This window comes from Amblyomma americanum, chromosome 1 (assembly GCF_052857255.1).
Source record: "Amblyomma americanum isolate KBUSLIRL-KWMA chromosome 1, ASM5285725v1, whole genome shotgun sequence".
Taxonomy (NCBI): domain Eukaryota; kingdom Metazoa; phylum Arthropoda; class Arachnida; order Ixodida; family Ixodidae; genus Amblyomma; species Amblyomma americanum.
In genome coordinates this window covers 260,366,035-260,390,733 of record NC_135497.1, presented here as the reverse complement: position 1 = coordinate 260,390,733, position 24,699 = coordinate 260,366,035, and the positions used below count along the sequence as shown (strand labels likewise).

Genomic DNA, 24,699 nt, shown 5'->3' with positions numbered 1-24,699 from the left:
CCCTTGGCATGCGCATTGTGGTCGCTCACGTGCTGCAGAGGGATCGGAGAAAGAAAATAGCCTACAAGTTCCTCATTTGACTGAGAAACCCTTGCCGGTAATGAAGCAGTTGATGACGAGCATGTTTATCCATTGATACGTGACGAAAAAGACAGCAGATCACGAAAGCCCCCCCCCCCCCCCCTTTTTTTTTACGCGTTAATGCGCTTGCGTAAGTTGGATATAAGGATACAAAGTCGACGCCGCAATTTCCGTGTGGCGTTATTCATTTGGTTTAGGAACGCGACTTGTTTTTTTAAACTTGCCTATCAGTCGTGTTTGCTGTATCTACAATGGCAATTGTCTTTTCCCGGGGACCTTTCGCAACGAATTTTTTTTTGTTGGTTCCGGTTTTCTTGAGATCAATAAAAAAAAAAGCGAAGTCACGTTAACCTGCACTGCTTGTGTGCGCAAGGCTGCAGTTCGTGCGTGCGTTGCATCTCGAGGCGAGGTACTACATGCGGGACCTGCCCCGGCGGTCCGGAAGGGCGGTCGACGGGCGCGGCTCTCGCGCCGGTATGCGCATTGCCACACGAACCGGCACTCTTGCACGAGCAGTGGACGTGCCCGGCCAAAGAGATTATCAACAAAGTAGGGGCACCTCCTCGAGGAGGAGAAACCAGGCAGGCGCCTACTTAGCTTGCTACAATTTTTTCTTATTATTATAGCACTGTGAGACAGTAGCGTTTCAGCATCCGGGCATTTCTAACGATTTTCTTCTTTGTTCTTTTTATTTCGACCCCTTTCTGCACTCGAATGCGCGCTGAACACGTCAGGGAAAAGCAATGTGGCTTGGAGGGCCCTGTCGAAATCTGGTGGCAATCTTCGTAGGACATCTTTTTTTTTTTCACTTAGAATGCGGGAGTCACAGTATTTCCTTACTTGGAAACTAAAAGAAATGCCGCCTCCAAGAAGACGCGCGAACGAAGTAGGGGGACCGTAAAAATCATCAGACACGCCGACGAGTGTCTGCGCATGACTTTTGACGAATGTGTGTACGCGCGCGCGCGCGCAGACGCTGCCGGCGGGCTACAACGTGTCATCCATCATGGACACGTGGACGCGCCAGATGGGCTACCCCGTGGTCACCATCAGCCGTAGCCCCGACGACCCCACGCTTATCCGTGTGGTGCAGGAACGCTTCCTGAGAAACAACCAGCACCAGCGGAACGGCTCCGACGCCTCACCATTCGGGTGCGTTGCATGCCCGCCACCCGGCTGTTGTGCTAACCCCCATATGTGCGATCCGCACCACTGCCGTGGTGGCGACTCTATTTCACCTTTTTTTTTAAATACAGTGCGGCACTAAGACAACTGATTCGGTCACACCTCGTAAATAACTAACCCATTGTTCAAATAAACTCGAGAGCAAATCAAAAGGCACTTTGAGTTAGCTACTCAGTGGTGTCGCCGTGTTGACAGTCGCGCTGGGGTTTTTTTTTTTTTGCAAAGATAAGGACGTTTTAGACGGCACAGGGATTTTTCTGGATTTCCATGTTTGCATAATTTGACGGGAGCTCAAGATAGCGAAACTGTAGTGTTCGTTTTTGTTTGCTCTTTTATCACTGGAAGCTGCTGACAGAAGCGCCTGAATTTATCGTTCATCGGCTCAGGAGTCGGGTGTCATTGGCGGCGATGTTCAATAGCCTACTGCGAATGAGTAGAACGAAGAAATAATCATTGCGGAATGCGACCTTTGATGTGATAATTTGGTGGTTAGTTTGAATGATGAGACGCTAGGATTGTGGGCGTAACTAAGCTTAACTTGCGGTTCCTCACGGATTGACTTGTTAATTTTGCCGGAATAGGATCCAGAATAGGCAAGGAATAACGACAGCTTCAGTGTAGCCGAGACTTCAAAAAGTTGCAGCTTCACCGGCATAGCAGCACAATGGTGACAAGGATACCAAAGTACTCGCAAGTTAACACAGTTAAGATTGTGCGCTTTGCACGATCGTGCACAAGATGAAAGACAGTTTTAGCTGTGCGTACGCAAGTGCTTGCGTACGCAGAGCGCTACGGCTTTAGCTGGCCGAGCCGTAGCGTCCCTCAGGCGCACGTAGCGCCATCTAGTGACAAGACGTCAAGGCACATCAACGCTCCGTTGAAGAAAATTTCATCCGTGATTACTTATAGCTAGTGTGAGTGCATTGGGAGCGTTTTTTTTGTTCCAAGAAGAAAAAGTATGCAAACCGAAGAAAATGTAAGAACTGGCTAAAAGCTAGAAAACTGCTTCGCCAGGTGTCGTTGCTACGAAAAAAACACACTGCATTTAGTTATGCCTAGGAGCTTGAAAATCGCCAAATTATCTGAAAAACAGGGGTTAGTTATCGCTTATACCGCTACGTGTGGGCAAGAATAGGCAAAATAAAAGCGAACCGCTACCATTTGAGCGAGCTATTGCGTCGGAGAATGCAGCGGCGACATCTATTTGTTCCGAAGCGGGCGAGCTGGGCGCCGCCATCTCGTCAACGTTAGCGTACGCAAGCCACGCAAGCGCCGCAACGCAAAGTCCGCTGGCTAACGTACGCACGCAAGACGCAGGGCTTGCGCCTGCGTTCTGCGCATGCGCACTACCGTCCCCGCAAAAACTGCGTACGCTAAGCCGTTGCGTACGCACAGCTAAAACGGTCTAATAGAGAGTTTTAGTACAGCGTGCGCTATAAAATAGCGTGCTTCGTACTGCGCATGCGCCAGACGCTATTCCAAATCGAGGTTTAACGTACGTGCGCGTTACGTACGCTATTTCTCGAATTTAGCGTGCGTGCTCTTGCGTACGCTAGGAAAAAAGCGTTGTAAAAATGGCGGCGTCCACGTCACCCGCTTCGGAGAGAATTCGTCAATGTTATTTGACAGTTTTAGCTGTGCGTACGCAAAGAGTTAGCGTACGCGAGGAGTTTGCGGGGACGGTAGTGCGCATGCGCAGAACGCAAGCGCAAGCCTTGCGTCTTGCGTACGGTAGCCTTGCGTACGGTAGCCAGCGGAGTTTGCGTTGCGGCGCTTGCGTGGCTTGCGTACGCTAACTTTGACAAGATGGCGGCGCCCTGCTCGCCCGCTTCGGAATAAATACATGTCGCCGCTGGATTCTTCGACGCAATAGCTCGCTCAAATGGTAGCGGTTCGCTTTTATTTCGCCTAATCTTGCCCACACGTAGCGGTATAAGCGATAACTAGCCCCTGTTTTTCAGATAATTTGGCGATCTTCAAGCTCCTAGGCCTAACTATATTCAGTGTGTTTTCCTCGTAGCAACGACACCTGGCGAAGCAGTTTTCTAACTTTTAGCCAGATCTTGCATTTTCTTCGGTTTGCATATTTTTTCTTCTTGGAACAAAAAAGGCTCCCAATGCACTCACAGTAGTTATCAGTAATCACGGATGAAATTTTCTTCAACCGAGCGTTGATGTGGTTTGACTTCTTGTCACTAGATGGCGCCACGTGCGCCTGAGGGACGCTACGGCACGGTCAGCTAAAACTATACTTCGGAGCGGACAGCGTAACGCACGCAGCGCCGTAGCTCTTTGCGTACGCAAGCACTTGCGTACGCACAGCTAAAACTGTCTATTAGCTTTTAGGCATATTTTAGATGGCGCACGTGATATTCGCTTTGCCTCCCGTCGCCAACAGCATAACGAATGAGGGATAAACCTGCCCAATTTTCGATTCAGTGTAACGATTCCGCCGTTCTTAACACTAACAAGGCACTGCCGATTGTGGATTGGCTTGGTTTGGATTTTTACGACAAGCTAGTCATAGCCTTGCTAAACACAATCGTTTCGGCGGTAGGCAGAAGGGTCCGAAAGACCTCAACATGACGTTTTTAAGACATTGCTCGGTTCAATTACCTAAAAGAAATTAGGCCCTAACTCGACTGAACTGGTGATGAACTGGTTATCTGCGCGCTACGACTTGGATAACCTTGGCTAAGTGCGAAAAATGTCACAAAATATTTTCACATTTTAGCACCAGATGGCGCCACTTCGGCCAGCGCAATTGTTGCGTTCAGTGTGGCATACGATAAATTAAATGTTCTCATGCGATTTCCAGAGTAACCTCCCACTAAATTCTTGCGTATAACGTACGTAAGCGCTCATACGCTAAACTTAACGTCTCTAATATCATTATCGGAGAGCGGGAAAATACCGACGCTTTTACAAGTAGTAGTACTGCTATAGGCTTAATTATCCAGTTAATGTGCGAAGCAGAAATATACGTAAAATCAGTGTGCAACTCCAATTCATCACAGGAATGGAATCAATCAGTAATGACTTACCAATAGCAAATACCGATCATCGCACAGGAGCATAGGAATTGCCTTTGGGAAGTCCTTTTGTGTACAGTAGCGGCTTTAAAACAGACCCACGTGGCACCCGCACCTTCGAAGTGGCTGGGTCGGTAGAAGAATGATATCTGCTAGCGAAAAGATTGTGCGAACTGGTAGGAGTTAGTAAAGGATAACAGCTGCGTTTCTCAAGACAAGGGTTTTATAAAACCTTGTTGACGTGTGGCCAAAAACATCCTTGAGGAAAACGCATCTGATGAGAGTAAATGACATGATGTGTTAGCTTACAAGTTCTGCTCGTTAACGTATTGGTCAGTAATGTTGAAAGTTAGTAAAACGTATCTTGCGCGGAGGAGCCGCGCTCTCACCTTCTAAGCGCGTGGTATTGGATTCGAGGGAGCAATGACGGCAAATATATCGCGAACGAACGCAGACGAATACAACGCTGTGCTTTTCAAGCATTTTGAGTCTGTGTCTTCGGTGCCAGCACAGCGACTTGCTTTCTAGTTGGCAATCAGTCAGTAGAGCTCTGCTCACCAAATCAAAATCAACAAAGTGCGTTGGAAAAAAATTCAAAAATTCAAACTTCATAACATCGGGGCAGCCAGTAGATACTGTAACGAGTGCGTCATTTTTAGCAGTGAAATATTCGGTCAATGGTAAATCAAAGAGGCCCCAGTCTTGTTTCAAAGTTTGAGAAAAGTACCCCCACCTTTTTTTTTTTTTTTTGCCGCTGACGACACTGCGAAACTTTTCCGAACTCAAAGCGCTGAAAAAACGGTAAGACAAAAAAGAAAAAAGAAACGTAGTCTATCGCGGAAGAAAAATGGTAACTTGCTTTTCATCAAGCGCTTAAATACTTGCATATGACCTCAAAGAAAACTAATTAAGGGACAAAATTTTTTTTTTATGCTTAAGAACTCCCTATAGAGCAAGTGCCTGGATCGAACAGTCACGAAGAGCACAATGTCGTGCTGCTTCCACTGCGCCCTCAGGCCTGCCCAGTCACAATGTGCTCGCTCCACCGCGAAGCTTCAGGAACGGTGGCCTCAAACACTCATTTATATTTTATTTCACTGCGAAAACGAAAAAAAAAACAAGCTCAATTACAGAACCTTTACAACGTTTGTGTCGCAGTAATTTATCAGCATTGACTGCGCATTTGTTGCAACCGTACACAGTTCTCAGATTACGGATTTTCGCACGTGATCCGCAGGCTAATTTATCAACTCTTAGCTAATTCATTAATTGCTAGGGGCACAGGGTCGCTACTTCGTGCGCAAGATCGGACACAAGTATGCCTCGCCTCCGCGCGCGGTGGCGGCATACGGGGCGCGTCCTGTAGCAGTCAATCGCTTTTACAAGTTTAGCAGTGTTCACACTTTCCTCGTTCTGTTTGTATCCGCAGGTACAAATGGAGCATTCCTTTAAGCTACAAGACTTCGGCAGCGAAAAACAAAGTCAAACAGATCTGGCTTCACAACGAGCAAGGTCAGACGTGCATGCGCACGAAGCTCTATCATCTCAAAAGCTGTTTGCATGCTTGCCTCATTGGCGTGTCCGTTCACATTACCTCGCTTTTCCTGTGGTCATCTACCGGCGGCAGTTACCAGAGGTTTCTCTACACATCTCCCTTGTTTTTCTAAAAGCACCCCCTTAATTCGTAGCGATGTTTGTTGTTGTTTTTTTTCACACGACGGGGGATTTTTTCTATCTTTGTCATGAGTGTTGGAGTCATAAACGCTGGTAGCCTACGGGACACATATTTGGTCATAATCGCCTTAGCCAGAGCGATTCTGGCTGAAAAAGAACGAAGCCTCATCAGTTATAGCAATGCAGTAGTAAAAAAAAACTTGATATGGCTACCGCTTCTCCTCAACCCCCACCCCAGAAATTTATACGCACCCCCTAATTTCATCTCCTGTGGAAACCTTTAGCAGTTACATGGACTGAGCTTTCCTGCTGTCCGTCTAAATGCACATAATATGTTGGCTACAGCAGTTTCTCTGCCATTGACAAGCATAAGCAGAAAGATCGCGCATTGCAAAAGAAAAACTAAAAGGAAAAAACTACATCCGCAGCACATATCTGTACATGTCGAGCTCTTCTGACAATAACATCGCGTTTAATTTCGCAACCCCAGGGCATTTTATTAGCATCCGTCTAAGCTCCCGATTACTCCGATAATTTTGCGCTCTTCAGCACTTCCACGTGGCACACTAAGATCGAGAAACGCGGTTTGCTTGTGAACAGCTGCAGCAGCATGCTGTATGCGCTCAGAATAATAATAATAATAATAATAATTGGTTTTTGGTGGAATGGAAATGGCGCAGTATCTGTCTCATATATCGTTGGACACCTGAATCGCGCCGTAAGGGAAGGGATAAAGGAGGGAATGAAAGAAGATAGGAACGAATAGGTCCGTAGTGGAGGGCTCCGGAATAATTTCGACCACCTGCGCCATCAGGCTCACCCGCCGCGGTGGCTCAGTGGTTAGGGCGCTCGACTACTGATCCGGAGTTCCCGGGTTCGAACCCGACCGCGACGGCTGCGTTTTTATGGAGGAAAAACGCTAAGGCGCCCGTGTGCTGTGCGCTGTCAGTGCACGTTGAAGATCCACAGGTGGTCGAAATTATTCCGGAGCCCTCCACTACGGCACCTCCTTCTTCCTTTCTTCTTTCACTCCCTCCCTTGTCCCTTCCCTTACGGCGCGGTTCAGGTGTCCAACGATATATGAGACAGATACTGCGCCATTTCCTTTCCCCAAAAACCAATTATTATTATTATTATTATTATTATTATTATTATTATTATTATTATTATTATTATTATTATTATTATTATTATTCAGGCTCATGAAATAAGCTTTGCTACGAAGTAGAAAATACAGGAAAATCAACGCTCCTCTTCACCCTTGTTACTGAATGTGAAGGAAAAATGAGGTCATTTGGGAGACGAAGGCTTTAATGCCATCCAAATTATGATTTTACTCCGACTATCGCCGTGAAAAGTGGAAACCGGCTATTACTGTTCTCTTTTGTGTCGCCTTTGGGAACACTATACGAGATGAAAAGCCTTTCGTTCCCTTCGAAGTCTGCGTACTGTTCGCGTTGGTCTTTAAAGCGGGCTTAATGCTTCATTGTCAGCCGTTCGATCATGAACGTTTTATAATAAACTGCACATCTCCAACCAAAAATTTAACTTTTGGCTTATTATAAGTGTTCAAACCCAACCAGACCTGCAAATCTGTCAGAATGTTTAGTTTTCGATCATGAAAGTGACTGCGTTGCGGCAGCCTGCCCAAAGTGAGTACCAGTGCAGCGTTTTTGTTTTCGTTTTTCTAAGCATATTGACGCGCGCCCCTGGGGGGTTGGTCATGGGAGGTCGACCACAATATGCAGGTGGCATTCAGCCCAGTTCAGACTCCCGTCGCGGCTACCCCCCCCCCCCCCCTCCGCTCCCGCTTTTAGATGCGGCACTGCGAACCACCCGCCGCGGGGCCGCAGTGGTTAGGGAGCTCGACTACTGATCCGGAGTTCCCGGGTTCGAACCCGACCGCCGCGACTGCGTTTTTATGGAGGAAAAACGCTAAGGCGCCCGTGTGCTGTGCGATGTCAGTGCACGTTAAAGATCCCCAGGTGGTCGAAATTATTACGGAGCCCTCCACTACGGCACCTCATTCTTCCCTCCTTCTTTCATTCCCTCCCTTGTCCCTTCCCTTACGGCGCGGTTCAGGTGTCCAACGATATGAGACAGATACTGCGCAATTTCCTTTCCCCAAAAACCAATTATTATTATTATTCACTGCGAACCTGTTTGCGTTTTCTGTGCAGTGCATTGTCACCTTTCCGAGTGTTATTATAAATAATAATAATTGGTTTTGTGGGGAAAGGAAATGGCGCAGTATATGTATCATATATCGTTGGACACCTTAACCGCGGCGTAAGGGAAGAGATAAAGGAGGGAGTGAAAGAAGAAAGGAAGAGAGGGGTGCTGTAGTGGAGGGCTCCGGAATAATTTCGACCACCTGGAGATCTTTAACGTGCACTGACATCGCACAGCACACGGGCGCCTTAGCGTTTTTCCTCCATGAAAACGCAGCCGCCGCGGTCGGGTTCGAACCCGGGAACTCCGGATCAGTAGTCGAGCGCCCTAACCACTGAGCCACCGCGGCGGGGCCCTAGTGTTATTCAAAGCAACGTTTCTGCCCTCTCAGAATGCATAGACGCGCGCCGAGCTGTAAGTTGCGAGAAGAGAGGGAGCGTTCTGGCAACGCCCTTCACTTGCCATTATTACCGTATTGTTACCACGCGAGCACGCTTGCTTATTTGTACACATGCCAACGTTCGATTTTTTTTTTCAGATGAATTTCACATTTACGATGCCGGGCAGCATGGCTGGGTTAAATTCAATGTGAACCAGACCGGCTACTACCTTGTCAACTACGACCCGACCGACTGGCAGCGGCTCGGAGAAGTCCTCCAGAAGCACCACGAGGTACGTGTCGTCAGAGAGAGCGCCAGCGTGCGATTTGGAAGGCGAGAAGTTTCACGGCTTCTGCCAAACTGCGAAACCAACTTCGTCGTGAGGTTCAGACGTCTCGTGAACAAGTTGGTGAGAACGCGAGCGGGTGCAAAAATCGCGCTGCTGTATAGCGAAGTTAGCTGGACAGAAGCGCTTGCACTCTCTCAACTATTTCTTTGCGGTAAGCTCCAATAGTCTACGATAGGTTCATTCCTTATGCGCCTCTGAAGTTGCCAGGTTCTGGGGTATTTTGCTGCTTGTTTCAGTTCATTAAAATAGTGATAAAGACGCCACTAAATGCAACGTGACAACTAAACTGTGACGCGTAAACAAGAAACAAACACACGTGCCAATTAAAACAAGCACGTATTATACGAGATCTCCCTGCGCTATCTTTCTTCGATCAGCCTCTCTAAAAGATAGTCCTGAAGAAGAGAGAAAGTGCTGTTGCAGAGTGGTTGGAAGTAGTATATGCACGACGCGGGCCATGTATCGAGCGTCCAATACAGCTGTTCACTATCTTATAACAGTAATAATGATAATATAGTGGTTCAATGGAAAAGTAGCAGCTGTGCTCATGGCGCAGCAGAATGCACGAAGGAAGATTAACGCAAGCACATTATCGATTGCGACTTGCTGATTTGGCTTCATGAGGGCGTTCACAGAAAATGTGCAAGCTTTCCAGTTCAATACTGAGAAAAGAAAAGGCAACGCATGGCTGCGAATGAAGATCGGCTGGTAGCGCTGTCCAGCCATAGGGACAACAGCTGGCAACGGAGTCTCCTCAAGTCGCGTGAACAGCCAGGGAACCGTGCCGGAGTTCCTGGGTTGGAACCCGACCGCGGCAGCCACGTTTAGATGGAGGCGAAACGCAAAGGCGCCCGTGTGCTGTGCGATGTCAGTGCACATTAAAGATCCCCAGGTGGTCGAAATTATTCCGGAGCCCTTCACCACGGCACCTCTTCCTTTCTTCTCTCAGTCCCTCCTCTATCCCTTCCCTTAAAGGGACCCAGAAAGGGGGTCTCAATAAAGGTGCGATATGTCTGGGATGTTAAAAGACGACGGTTCATAATTATCCCCAAGCAATAATTATTTTAATACGTTTTGTGGAAGCTGAGTTACATGCAGACAAAATTTGGACTTCCGCGTCTTCGCGCCTTTCCCTCTCCTCTCGCACGCCAAAACGGCGGCGCTGCTCCGGCGGCCCCACTCTCTCGGCCCCTCCCCTACCTCCGCCGGCTGCGGCGCGCGCGGAGTGGCCGCGGCCGCGGTAGCGCGTGACGTCAGAAAGAATTTGGCGCTGCGAACCAATGATAACCCCCGGCTGCTGACGTCATTTGCAAGACGTGACGTCGTCTGCCAGGTTTTCGTGCGAAAGCCCGGCACCGCGCGTCGCCGCGAGGTGCGAAAGCGGGAGTTTTTTTAAAAATGTATTGTAAATTTCCCGCTTGCTTTTGAGTTCTCGTACGCGGCATGGACGCTCGGTGGCCTGTACTCTACATAGCGCAAGCATTTTAAAGCCAAGCTCAAACACCCCTTTCTGTGGCCCTTTAAGGCGTGGTTCAGGTGTCTACCGAGATGTGAGACAGATACTGCGTCATTTCCTTTCCCAAAAAAACAACAACCAGGGAACCATGCGCGTGTTTGGTTTTTGGAACAGAAGCAGGCGGAAGGAGGGCGTGTTCAGTAGCCAAAGGGTCTGGCCAGTGTGCAGCTTGCGACATCTGTGAGCCACCTTAACTGCTCTATGCCTTTTATGCAATCCAATTCACGCTTACATCTAGATCTCGACAACGAGTTATTGTATAGTATAACTCTATCAACTAAAGTATTTTGTGTAACCGTTAAATGCTATGCGAGTGACTGGTCTTAGTTTTAACATTTCTCTGACGCGCTATTGATGTGTCATTATGGTCTGTCGTCTAGCATCCTTTCCGAAAACCTGCCCGTTGCTCCTGTTGATTGGTAAAAGGTTTCTTCGATTCTGTTAGCTATTACCTCCCCACATAACTTGTCAGCTAGAAACACTTGCTAATCGGTCAAATACTTTTTTAAGTCTTTAACGTCCCCATCCTATGGAGGGCGGGCTTGGGGGTCATGGGGCACTGCATATACAACGTGGCAGGTTTCTTTAAGCACACTGTCTCCACCGTCCTTCCCATCTTATATGCGTTGAAATATCTGTGTATGATCTGGTGCCCTGGCTATTTTATTTTCGGGTACTCGGAAGTAATTTACAGCGTTTTAGAAATTTCTGAAATTCTTTTTTTATTTTGCGCTGTTTCACATTACAGAAAAATATATTTACCTACCTGGAGTGAAAGTTGAAAAAAATGGTGCTAATGAAAACCGCGGCTGAGTGGGAGACAACGTCTTCTAAAATGCCTAATTGGTGTGTATATACACAAGTGGCCAGCTTTTTTGTCTTATATTAATAATAATAATTAGTTTTTGGGTAAAGGAAATGGCGCAGTGTCTGTCTCATATATCGTTGGACACCTGTACCACGCCGCAAGCGAAGGGATAAAGGAGAGAGTGAAAATAATAATAATAATAATAATTGGTTTTGGGGGGAAAGGAAATGGCGAAGAAAGTAAGAAAGAGGTGCCGTAGTGGAGGGCTCCGGAATAATTTCGACCACCTGGGGATTAACGTGCACTGACATCGCACAGCACACAGCCGAGTTGCGTTAATTAATCGACTGTTCAGCTAATTTGAACTCTCGGAAGTTTAACTTTATCAAAATTTTGTAGGTCTATTATTTCAGATCTTCGCAGGTAGCATCTAATATTAAAATATTGTATAAAAATGCTATGCAAGTTGCAGTACAATTATACCTGCATTATAACATTACATTAACGTTAAGAATGAACGTAACGTCATATATGTTATATCAATAACTATATTTTAACATAGAAAGTAAATGTTACTCTAAATCTGACTTTTAAATGCTAGTATTGTTTTAAAAATTTACAAATAATGTTATATATGTTCTACCATAAACATTGATTTAACGATAGAAATAAGCAGCACTTTAATATAGTCTTCTGAACGCAATTTTGATGTTTGAATCATAACAATAAAACAACATTAGAAATGTATTTCAAGCACTGGGTCCCATAACTTTTCCTATTGTTCTTACAGTAAAGGTCTTTTTGAACTATAGCAGTATTTGCCGGGTGCCGGTTTCGCGCAGCTGCGCAAGCTAGGCCTCCGCCGCTGGCGCTCCGTCAGAAAGGTCAAAGGGTGAGTCTTCGCACTCAGCTTCGCTCTTACCCCAGGTTTTTCAGCGTTGCCAGTGAAGTAGTGCTTCCACATTAAAAAAAAAATCATCAGTTAGGCACGCATTGCGCTGATACAGTTGTCCCAGTTGTTTTCGAAAAGCTGTTTATATATGAACATGAAAGTAGGACGCAGGAGGCAACCACACTGAGGAATAAAAATTCTGCTCAGATTAGAAATACGGGATGGACATTGTAAACCAACCAAAATTTCTGAGTTTATCTGATGATGGTGAATTTTTATGGCGGAAGGGCATCTGCGGCCAAGAGCACCATGGCCCAAGGTATTCTTCGTTTGCTCAAGGTGGAGTCAAACACCCATTTCCCAAGCATTTCATTCTGATTAAGCCGAGCACCAGGCCAGGGGAAGATTGTACCCATTGTATCACCGGCGGGTACCCGGCGGCACTGGTGATCGAACCCCGCACCTCTCGCATGCTAGGCGGATGCTCAACTAGGGCACCAAATTTGCGGCTGTCGCCGTAAATTTGTGTACTTTTTGCCGCGGACAGTAAATTTAAGGCGGGAAGTCGAAACATCTGGCACTGAATAAATTTTGTCGTTTTGAGTGCATACCAACGTCACAGCTAGACAAGAAAACAAGAATTGGTAAGGTTGCTAGAAAGTCCCATCTACGATCGAAAATCTTTTTTTGGCCGTGAACCCGTTTGAACCCTTTTGAATCGGTTCTAACCAGAGGGGAAGGTCGCTCAAGGAGCTAAGCCTGAAACAGAACCCGAGAGGCTGACTCGAACCCGAAAAAATTCCGGCTGGACACCCTGATTACAACTATGCCATTCTGTCTCGCAGGCAATTTTGCCGCGAAGCAGTACTGTTCTGAAAGGCCGCTTTTTCCAAGTCCAGCACCAATTGACAGCTGTCAAGTGTCAAAATATTTATTTCAGGCAGATAATCACCAGCTTGTGTCCATACAAGAGGTGTACACAACTCTTGAGAAACAAAGATGGCGTTTCCCAACCGAACAACGATTGTCAGCAACCTGAAAGGGCTTGCTAGTGGTGCTAGCACCGTGGGCGCATGGAGGTTATGCTGGCCGTCGGCACTGCAGCTGTAGTGCTACTTATTTAACTCTCCTGAATGTTTTTTCATTGCAACGTATGTTGGGGCTTCGAGTTCTGCAGCTGGCATGCCATATGTTCCGATGAGTTGGGGCCATCGCTCGAACGCTGATGGTTTTTTTTTTTTTTCGGGGCCGGGCTTCATTTGAAGACTTCAGAACTGCAAGATCCAATCTGTTTTTCAGCGTTCACGAATCACACCATATTCGAACACAGTCACGCCATAGGTGGTGTACAAAATACATCGGACATTGCGTCACGGCTCAGCCTTGTCATGTGAATTTGGACTTCCGGGTCCTTCCTGCGGCATTGCTTGCAGACGTGCGGTTTCGGCATTTCTTTCCTTAATACTAACGCTCACATCGCATAAAAAAGGGTGTTGTGCACTGCCTCAAACTGCAGCAACTTCAAAGCAACGGAATGCAACATGTTCCGAGTGCCGTCAAGTAGTGAACGGCGAAAACAGTGCGCCGTTGCGATCCGCTGGCAGACTGCCTGCTACGAGCTCCACGGACAGCTTTTGGCTTTGCTTCGAGAGTTTTGTTGGCGGTGAACGTTTTAGAGCTTGGTGGAAGTTTGGGGATTTGGTTAAGTAGGCTGTTTTCTCTCCTTGAGGAACACCAGTTTCTCGCTCGGACAACTTCGGACACAGCCGTCTTCGCGCATGACTGCGGTAGCACCGCGCGGTCGTGGGTGTGAAGATATGTGCTGTTCGGCCTCCGTCACTACAGCTCGACAAGATCTTAAAGGACAGAGCGATTTATTGGTGAGGAATTTGTTCTGCATGCGAGTTGCTCGAATCCAGAGCTAACACTTTAGGCCTATGCGATCGCATCCATCAGCTGCTGAAACGGCGACACCGGCCACGTGCACGGCGGGGTCCCGTTGCCTGACATTGCTGGTCGCAGTATATGTTTACGAGCACTTTTAGGATTTATGAATTGTTTTATGTGAACATATCTCCCGACTTCATGCCCAAAGTGAAACACATGTTTTCACCAGCAGAGCAGTCGATCGATGTGAGCACACTGCAGGTGTGGAGAAGCGAGCTGTTAAGTTAAAGTTACCCGTTTGTGTGGACCCGCACGTTGCAGTTATATTTGTCCGTTTACTGAGTGCGGAGAGGGAGGGTGACAGATGAGCTGGTCACATTACAAAGTGATAAGAATTATTCACCACTATTCTTTTCATACTCTGAAGCTCCAACTCGATGGACACATCCTACGCGTGCTGGCGGAGCGCCTACGCGCACGGGCGTACGCTGGATCCTGCCTGCGCATGCGCGCGCGCAGGCGCGAGCAGGGCACAGATACCTGGTCATGAGGCAGTAAGTTATGCAAAGCTTCACTTCAGGATTAATAAGCTTAAAAAAAATATAGCAGTCAACATAGTCTAGCTGTTTTTCACTTTTCATTGTACTGCACGTGGGATAATTGACATATCAGACAAATGTTATTATACTGAGCTGTCGCTGTGGAGCAAAGCGTCATTTGAAAGCTGCCTGGAACATGCATGTGAGGTAGATAAATGTTTGCGTCTCTAGCCTACATGTGATGTATTGCATGATTGCATATAGGAATATTGCACTGTATGGTTGACTTTTGATAGGGACGTTGGTGATTTCAAGAAGTCCGAAATGCTGCAAGGACAGCAGAGGCCAATCTGGTGGTCGTTGGGTCAATTATCCATAATGATAAAGAGTAATAAATATGCTATAAAATTGCTAGCTTTAAAAGGCCGAACAGATTGTGTTCACAGACATCCCAGATTTTTTGGTATCTCCGGAGTCTTAGGGATGGTTTACCAAAGTCAGTTAACATTCAAGCTATGCCGCAGTGTTCACACCAAAACTAAAACTGGGTGGGAAGGCCTTTTGTTCAACATTGCACAAGACTTTGTTAAAGGAACTTGTAGAAAACGCTGAAAACAACTCTGATCAAGCCTATGTGCGTGCTGGAAAAGCCGAAGCATGATTTTTACGCTCTACCATGCTATTTATTATAATTTACTATTTGTCACTCGGATCTCCTGCATTAACATCGTTCATTACATGCCGTGCTGTATAATTTGTGCCTGAAAAAGTTTTTGCAAGACAAAGGTTATATCAGATGTTATTACTCACATGACAAGAAGAGGTTCTAGTTAACAGCTGATGAACTTTCTCATTTTGCAGTTCAACAGTAAAGCTGCCTATGTGAAGAGTTAGTTCTGCTTTTGGCTGTGGTCTGCTTTCTGTTTTGTCTTTATGCATGACTTCGTTTACGTACTGGTGCCTGTAGCTAAGTTATGCAGCAGGCTTTGATGCTCTGTTTTGACTTGCGGTTTTCATTAAGAGAAACACAAGGCAAGCTAATCTTCTGCTCAGCTGCTTGTGTTATTACTTACCTACCTTACCTTGAACAATTTGCATACAATGCACAAGTTTTATATTTCCATATTTCTGTACATATGCATCAACAGCTGAGGTGCCAGCCATTGGGACATCTGTCCGTACATTGGCTGGTGTTTCTTATTCGACCAGGCTCCAAGCACCAAGTACACAACAGCAAAATGGCTACACGCTCACCTCTGCCTTGATAGGAAGACATAAAGCCATTCAAGAGATGCCATAAAAAAATGCATTTACTTTAGTACTTCTTTTTCATGTACATAAAGCAGCAACCAGCATTGGGAAATCAAGCGCAGGAATTCTTAACATTCAGAGCTGCAAGTTATATGTAAATGGCATGTAATGCCCCACACCACCATATGCAGGCTGTGAACTGCATTGTGTCATTAATTTTGTGTGTGAGTGAGGTTTTTCCTTCCCTCAGTGCTGGAATAGCTGCTATATGCCACTCGCCTATCAATGCCCTTGACGCACATTAGTAGCTCAGGTTTTTAGCCACAAAGTTGAGGCACGCATGCTCGGTGCAATTCGTACTGGCAGAAAGAATACAGTAGGGCTGAAAATGCAACACATTTGTCATGCATGTGCATTTTAGCATTACAGACGAACTGAAATTCAATTGCTTGAGACAGTTGTTATGCATGCAAGCTAGTGCAGTAATTATTCCACAAGCCATTGCAAATATTCAACAAAAGCAGTTGAGCTGACAAGAACATAAATAGTAAAACAGATTGGGCACCTTTGCCGAGGTTGTGAAGCATTGTTAAGTACAGATTTTTGGGAGGAGCTCAACTTGCCGCATGTGCCAGTTATAGCGCAACTAAAACGCGGTCAACCTTGCTTGCAGGCAACGACAGCTCGTGTAGCAAGAAAGCCTTGCAGCTCCGATGCAGTGCACATGAAAGCTTTGTAGACTAGAAAATCATAAAATATTGCAAACTGTATGGTGTCACGTCTAGAAGCGATACATGGGCAATGAGGGACGCCGTAGTGAAGGGCTCCGGATTAGTTTAGACGGGTTCTATCGCACAGCACACGGGCGCGCCTTTCGCGCTCCGCCGCCATCGAAACGCAGCCGCCGCGTCCCGGATTGAACCCGCGGGTCCTCCGACTCAGTAGCCAAGTGCCCTAACCACTAGGCCACCGCGGCTAATGTAGAAAAAGTACCTGAAGTCCTCCGAGGATTTGTATGATGCAAGCTCTTTGCCGTCACAGCCACTCAGTTGCTGGTAGTCCATATATTCAGCGCCTGCTAGCGTGAAACATCTCGGAAATATGTACCCTAACATATATTAGAGAACAATGTAGCAGCCGAGTAACAACAGAACTTTTTAGCAAGTGAATGAAGCGACCTTAACTTGCGCGAACAGACGACGCATGCCGAAACGTTCGCATCGCACTTGTAACGATTTTTCGCCTTTAATTCAAATACGGGACGTAGACCGCGGGCATAATAATGCACGTACAGCATCCTGACCTTTTTTACGGCTTCATTCACGCGTATTAACGAATGAAGAGCCAAATTCAAGCTCGTAAATTCCGCATTTCAAGCAAAGCTCTGTACACACGCATCTCGCCGAAAGACCCGGAAGTCAGAGTACCCAGCATGCCGTGTGACTTGTTCAGATTGGGCACCACCTCGTCTCTATTTCGCGGCTGTTTTCTATTAGTTCAGCAAGTCGTTTCACTTTTCATTGGCGTGGCTTCTTTAACAGAAAGCTGTGCGTCAGTGGTCATTTCCGCGCCCTGCACAGCAGAGTGGCAGGCGTCGTAGGGTGCATGGGAAAAAAAAAAGACTCGGGAGGGGCGTACTCCATGCAGCATGCAGCCATTGCAGTTTAAGCTCTCTTAAAGCCGTTTCTTTACCTCTTTCTCTCTCACAACCGAGACTCGGCCCTAGCAAATTGGGGCTGTCTTTCTCACTTCTGTTTTTCGTGACTGGATTCAAAACTCCCGTGTCACTGCTTCCCGAGGTTTTTTTTTCTTCTTCCTAGGTAGAATGCATGTTGTAACTGGTGCAACATCCAGCCTTTTTTGTTGGTTCGCGCTGTGGCATCACAATGGCGTCGTTACAATAATCTCGCTTATCTATTCAGCAGGTTAACCCAAGCTTCATGGTTTCGTGCGTTTTATTCATAGCCATCGAGTGCCATGATGCGGCCATGAGCTAGCTAGTCTCGATATGGCGTTTTATGCCTCAAGGTAGGAACATGAGCCATCAGAGAAGGGAGAGGTTGCTCATGGGCAAATCCTACAAACACTGCACTGACAAAAATTTAACCTAATTATGTGAGTGGGTTTCTGGAAAACTGTAACCAATTTTTTTTTTCTTGCTGTGGCTCGCTGTCATCAGTAGAGGGAAAAAAGGAAAAATGTTGCATAATTCACTGAAATGTCAATTCATTAGCTGCACTGTTGTTTAGTGTTGTGCTACATGGTAAATTACTAATTCACACAAATGTGTTTGGCATTCGTTTAAAGAAAGCGTTCTGACTTTGTATTCAACCACGCATCAAATGATTACAACATGAATGACTGACACGTCTTGCAAATGTCAGATGCACAACAGTGGACCCATCTGAATGTGGAAAGAAAAAAGCCTGTCTTTCTTTTCTTCCCTTAGGAACTTACACCTGCCGACAGATCCAACTTGTTGTATGATGCCTTCCAACTTGCTTGGTCCAACCGTCTATCATATGATGTTCTGTTTAACATGACTCAATACTTAATCCATGAAATGCATCTCATACCATGGTCCACGGCTCATGGGTCCCTGCTTGCACTGACTCACCTCCTTGAGAACACTGAAGTTCGGCGACCTATGCAGGCAAGTGCAGTTTACAAGTTACTCCAAAGGTTCAAAATGTGAGTGCCAGGATCAGAATTCATTTTTTTTTATTTGGAGACTTACATGCTTTATGTGCTTTTCTCTTTTTTTCTAGACATATATACGCAAGCTCGTAGACCCTATTTACAAGACACTTGGATGGGAAGATGGAGATAAGCATATGAACAAGCAAGTGTCTTGCACTTGATTGCCATTATGTTGAATTATCATCAAAATATTATCCTGATATTTGTTAGAACTCTTGAAACAGTACTTTAAAATGGAAAATCTCGAGAAATGGTTGCATTTAGTTATTAGCTAATTTAATAATTAGTGACCCTGTCACCAATGATGATGAGACAGAGTTGAAGGCTGAAACTGTTGCAATGTCCTGACAGACTACACAAAGTGTCTCACTTCCAGGTGCATTACTGGCATATGAAGTATGTTCACAAAACCTTCAAGCAAAATAACTGTGCTAGCCTTCTCTATGTATGTAAGCTACATTGTAGCACAAGATAAGCATTTATACATTCAACAAGCACATGCCTTGCATTGTTTGAATAATATGCTTTTGTGACAGGTTAGGGAGGAATGACTAACTGTGGTGTGAGAGCATTGTAAAATAGTCATATGTTACAAGTTCTGTGTCATGTCATGCTGCACCTCTCTTACATTTTTTGTAGTTATACATAAGATATAAGAAAAAGAAATGATATTGTCACGAACCAGGAGGAGGGAAACCTCAGATGTAGAAGGGGACATGAGAGTGCCTGAGTAATCTCAAAAGCCTAGCCCAGCCCAGCTTTATATTACCCGTGTAACATAAAGCAGCTTATATTTATAGATTGGTCTATTCTTGATAAAGAAACTTGTGTACACAGGTTTACACTACTTTCAAACATCTTATTAAGCCACTTTTTGGCCAAGCTTTCCTTGCACAATTAATATCAAATCATCAACCAATCATTGTAGTTTGACTTCAAGAAAATACCAAAACAAAAAATTAAACCATAACAACAAAAAAACACACCGACCAGAAACCAAAGTAAAAGCAGTAGTAAGAGAGAGACTTACGTTATGGGAAGTTCGCACTATTGTGCATTTCAAAGCATTTCCTTCTTAACTAAAGCAAAAATAAATAAGCCAAATGTGCAAAAGTCTCTAAGGTATTAAGGAATGATGGTCATTTCTTGTTTCAGTATGCTGAGGAGGGTGATATTGGACCTGGCATGCCGAAACCTTCACCAAGAATGTCTCAAAGAAGCAAAACGTCGTCTCTCAGCATGGGTGGATGGCGGGCAGTGAGTACATGTTGCTTATATATAAAAAAAATAACTGCTGTCACTTTGCGCCATGTTTTGCTAGTACCGAGATTAATATATTGTATTTAACACTGAAATTATTTGAAAGCATTTAAACAACTGAGACAGAAAATCAACTCTAAGATTTCTGTCTTGTGTCAGAAATCTTGTAGATTTAAGGCAACCCAAAAATTTACGATGTTATATCTATTACCAGAAATGATTTCAGAAGGACTGCATTTCTATTTCTCTATTCTATTTCTCTAAAAAATACTTCAGACTTCTGTGCTTCATGTCTGGCGAAACAACCTTAATTATTTTTGCAGTAGATTTCCCTTAATTCAAACTTCAAGGGACCAGAGATTTCTGTTTGGATTATCCAAAGTTCAGTTTAATATCATCTAAGCTATGCTAGCTGTGATTTGCTTCATAGGTGTATATACTTACAGATCGTATTGTGGAGCATATTTTCTGTGCAAAGATTGTTATAAGGACAGTACAACATAAAATGTGGGTGAAAGGCAAGGATTTCTTTATTCAATCAACGGAGCCAACTGGTTGAAAAAACGTTATTAATATAAAACGTTGTTGATTCAGGCTTCAGGAGACTAGAAGAAATGTCTGAATTATCTGAAAGTCATTTTCTCGAAGGGCCTACACAAAAAAATCCTTTGCCAACACTGCCTTAGTGTTCTACTTAAGAGCGTTAGCTATGGGAGCTTCAAGTGTTTACATTGGTGTGCTCAGCCAACGTGCAGAAGTCCCAATCCAAACATCTGCGGATGTTGCCTTTCCAGAAACATCCCTTCTAAGACAAAAGCAGCGCCATCTACCTCACGAGTTTTGCACTACTATTGCAATTTACAGCCACCTTCGCTATATCCGGTATATTTCATTGTTATGTCAGTTAATAAATTTTATAATCGTGTGCATCACAACACAATAAATCGTTTGATACCATCCGGAACCCCCTGCGACAAACAGTTCAGCCGTAATTACCATCTGAAGGTCCTCAGAATGCATGGTTTGGGGGCGGAAAGGTCGTCGGTGCGAATCCCACACATATTCTGAGCTTCATCTCAATTAGTAATTTTATCCTCAGGAACTTGTCAAGTCATTTGGCACCACTTTGAATAGTCTGCGTCAAACAGGTAGCCCCCAAATTTTATGCAAATGGTTTTCCCGGGGGGGGGGCACTTTGATGGCTGCCATATTGGCGCATATATAACGGATCGAAAGTGTAGGTATCAAATGAGGTGCTACGTGCCCACTGTTGCTATGTGCTATAGTGTGGTCACGTGGTTACTGTTTTGGTCAATTTGACCTTCATTGCAGACAGACGCGTCCTTGACAAACGTAAGTAGTAAGAGCTACTGCTCTTAAAAAAGCTGCTAAAAACTCACAGGACAGTTACGACTATGTAACATGAGATTCAGTGATAGCTGTTTAGGCGTTTAGCTTTGGGGATATTTTGAATAAAAAAGATACAGTGATATCATATCTCACTGGCGTAGCGGTCAAGTGATGCACCCCTGCACTGGCAGGCGGCTGTTCGAAACAGAGCCACCCATAGGGTTATGCGACCCAGGTTGACCGTGGTATAAGGTGAGTGTGTTAATGACCAGAGTGCGCGTTAATGAGCAGTTTGCACGTTAATGACGTTCACTCCGTGGGTGGCTGTCATTGACGCACCCACTGGTTACGGCGACGACGCACAAGCCAGGGACGGGCGCCTAACCACTACCGCTGTAAAAACCGGTTCGCAGCATAGTAAATTTAAATGGTGAAATATTAGCTGCGGTTTAAACTTTGGTTAACCCTGGCTAGAAGCGAAAGCTTCCTTTGCATGGCTACGTTCACAAACGCCACACACACTGCCGAACGGACTGTCTGTAAAGCATCGATAAAATGCCCGATGGGGCAGTTGCCACCTGCCACGATGGGCATATTGCGATGACGTTAGTAGGTCACATGACCTGCCACGTGACACCTGTCACATGACTGCACTGACGCTGCCCTCTTGAAAGCCTAGCGTAGTGAAGGTTCGCTTCAAAAACTCACAGGAGAGTTACTACTGTGTAATGCGAGATTCAGCGGCAGCTGTTGAAACATTTAGACTTTGCAATGTACTGAGGTCAAGAATTTCAGAGTGACATGCATATGTACATAGTTAAAGCGCACTATTTCTAGTTTTTCAAACATACTCATTCTGCGACTAGCACTCCTCTCCAGTCCACCGCTCCAGACGCGTGGTGCGTTTCGCATCAGCCGCCGCAGACGGAGCATGCAATTATTCCGTCCTCGTCAAACTCTTCGTTCTCCTTCAACGTTAACAACCCTTCGGGTTCTTAACAATTATCCAGTGGGGCATTCCTCCGCTTTACGCCGTATACCCTCCTCTTTCCATGATAACCACCCTCTGGGTGGTTCCCATGGTAACCATTTTCCGGTTGTGCACTCCTCCACTGTCACTGCACCATCCTCCTTCCACTGTATTCCCGTAACAACCACCCTTCGGGTGCCCATTCCTCTGCTCTCACTATAACCTCCCCTATCCACGGTAACCCTCCTCCTCCTCCTCCCCTGTGGTGCACCCTCGGTTCACATGACGTCATCCGCAAAGGGCGCTGAGTGGATACACCGTGAACTGCGCAAAACAGAGAAGAGCGGGTACGCCGAAAAGGTTTCACGTTCCACTTTGTGAAAGCGTCGGCACATAGAAGTGTGGAGGTGCCAGTGTGGTGTGCGACTTACAGGACTGCTGCCACGCGTTGAATTTGCCGGTATCGAGGCCCGCCTTGTGCATGGCTTAAGTTTGCTGACAGGCCAAGAAATTAAACCGTACAAATTTACGAGGTGCTGCAATTAACTGCTTGAGGAGCGGGCGAGCCCAAAAGCCGTGCTGAGGGTGCCAACAGGGGAAGTGCCATTTTTGGAGAGGTGAGTAATTCGAGGTGCCTGTTCGCTTAGCTAGCTTAACTTGTCATCTGTTTGCTGAAGGTGACGTGTTATTACTGAATGTAGCGGAGCCGCTGCACATTGCTTTGCTACGATTGCAGTCTTTAATCTTGAAGCATAACTGCTCCAAAATGGTAAGGGATTCCGCGTATTTTTTCATGCCGTGGCGCGGTAGTGGTGGAGCCTCCTCACGAGCGGTGGCGTCTATGTGAAGAGGATTCACCGCACGATCAGTGAACAGCATGTGATGAGTGCGCAGTTTCAGTGCACTGAAAAAAACAGAAGAACCATGCGGACGGCAGGGAGAGAAATACGCGCGTCAGCTCCGAAACGGTGACAGCAGAAAAGACCTGAGGCACACCAGTGAGCACCTGAAACAAAGCTCAGATGTGCATTGCTAGCTGACGATAGCCACCATCGCCGCGGACTGGTGGTGATGCTCAGCAAGCAAAACTATGTGGCCAGAAAAACGAAACTATGTGGCAACAGCAGCCCTCCGATCGTCGTCATGTATGTCATTGCACGCGCGTCAGAGGTTGCGCGGGCAACAACGTAAATCTAATTTAGGGTAGAGGAAATATATCTGCACAGTCCCTTGCCGTGATGGTCATACATACCTTGACATGCAAACGGTTCGCTTGGGGATCGAACCATCCGAGTTGGACAAGATGGGGTTCTGTAGTCAGATTTGGGCCATAAAAAGGGCCAAATTTTCAGCTTGCACAGTGCCGCTGTCATTACGTATCCGGCCTCGGCCACTGCTCTCCTGTGTGCCGGAAACAATGGAGCAAGAAAAAAAGTTTGGTTTAGACAAAATCGTGGTTCAAATTAAGTGGCTCCCAAAATTTTCAGATTTGTTTGAATTAACCGGAAGTGCAAATTAATCAAGTTTGAATTATTGCGAGCCTGCCATATATGCCATAAATGCCAAAATAAAAATTAAGTGTAAATGTAAATAATTGCAAATATGCTGAACTCTTCATGCAATTTGTCTCTTTTTCCATGCCCAAGGGACGTACCAAGGAATATTAGAGGCGTTGTTTACCGCTACGGAATATACCAAAGCAGTGGAGACCATGAATGGCAGTTTATGTGGGAAAAATACCTCAAGGAAGTTTCAGCTCAGGAAAGAATAAACCTGCTTTATGGTCTCGCCCATGTAAGGAGTCCACCACTAATCCACAGGTAACATGCACATTTCCCATTTGTCGGAAATGGGATATGTCATTTGGTTCTGGGCACTTTTACTACTTTTTGAAAGCATGCGGCTGTTAGGTGTAACAAAATTGAGTGTCACCATATGATAGAAAAAAAAAAAGATATGAAAAGCATAAAATTTTAGGAACTGATGGAAAGTTGCATGATTATTTTTTTGCTGTTAACAATCATATTTCAATGATTTTAATGAATGCTCACATTTTAATTGTAATGCGTGAATGATTGATGGTATGGTCATGATGATTGTTAGAGACAGCTTGCATGTATCATTTATAAAAAAAATAAAAAATCTATTGACACCTGTTCACCTGTTGAAAGGACACTACTTATAGCCCCGGCTGAACACAACAGTTGTTGCATACTTAGCCAGGCACAGAAGCATAACTTGTAGTGCGGCTTCTATGTTTTTACTTCAAGATAATACAAGTTTTTACTTTATCTGTTGTTTTTACAGATATTTGGCTTATGCAATGAATGAGAGCTATGTGCGCAGGCAAGACTTCTTCAGCGTGCTCTCCTTCCTTGCGGGAAACCCAGTTGGCCGTGACATTGTTTGGAAATTTGTACGGTACAAGTGGGACAGACTTGTTCACAGGTAAAAAACTGGGATTCAAGTAGCTTAAAATGGAATTTACAAGTTATGTCTTGGTTGAAATTCAGTGATATCCTCGTATAAACATTCAACATACTTTTTAGGTTCTCACTGAATGACCGTAACTTTGGAAACGTTGTGAAGACTATATGTGATTATTTCACAAAGCAGTTTGACTACAATGAGGTAAGTTACTGCTTTATTCTCA

The 24,699-nt window shown here is 45.5% G+C and overlaps 1 protein-coding gene across 1 annotated transcript in view; it reads left to right on the top strand.

Moving 5' to 3' along the window:
• LOC144115007 (uncharacterized) overlaps positions 1 to 24,699 on the top strand; it is a 190,321-nt gene that overhangs the window by 125,664 nt on the left and 39,958 nt on the right. Inside the window, exons 10-18 of the mRNA XM_077649119.1 lie at positions 1,055 to 1,233; positions 5,728 to 5,810; positions 8,683 to 8,816; positions 18,216 to 18,419; positions 18,535 to 18,608; positions 19,622 to 19,723; positions 23,693 to 23,866; positions 24,354 to 24,494; positions 24,596 to 24,677. Of these exons, the coding sequence (XP_077505245.1) occupies positions 1,055 to 1,233; positions 5,728 to 5,810; positions 8,683 to 8,816; positions 18,216 to 18,419; positions 18,535 to 18,608; positions 19,622 to 19,723; positions 23,693 to 23,866; positions 24,354 to 24,494; positions 24,596 to 24,677 (1,173 nt within the window). The remainder of the gene's footprint in view (positions 1 to 1,054; positions 1,234 to 5,727; positions 5,811 to 8,682; positions 8,817 to 18,215; positions 18,420 to 18,534; positions 18,609 to 19,621; positions 19,724 to 23,692; positions 23,867 to 24,353; positions 24,495 to 24,595; positions 24,678 to 24,699) is intronic.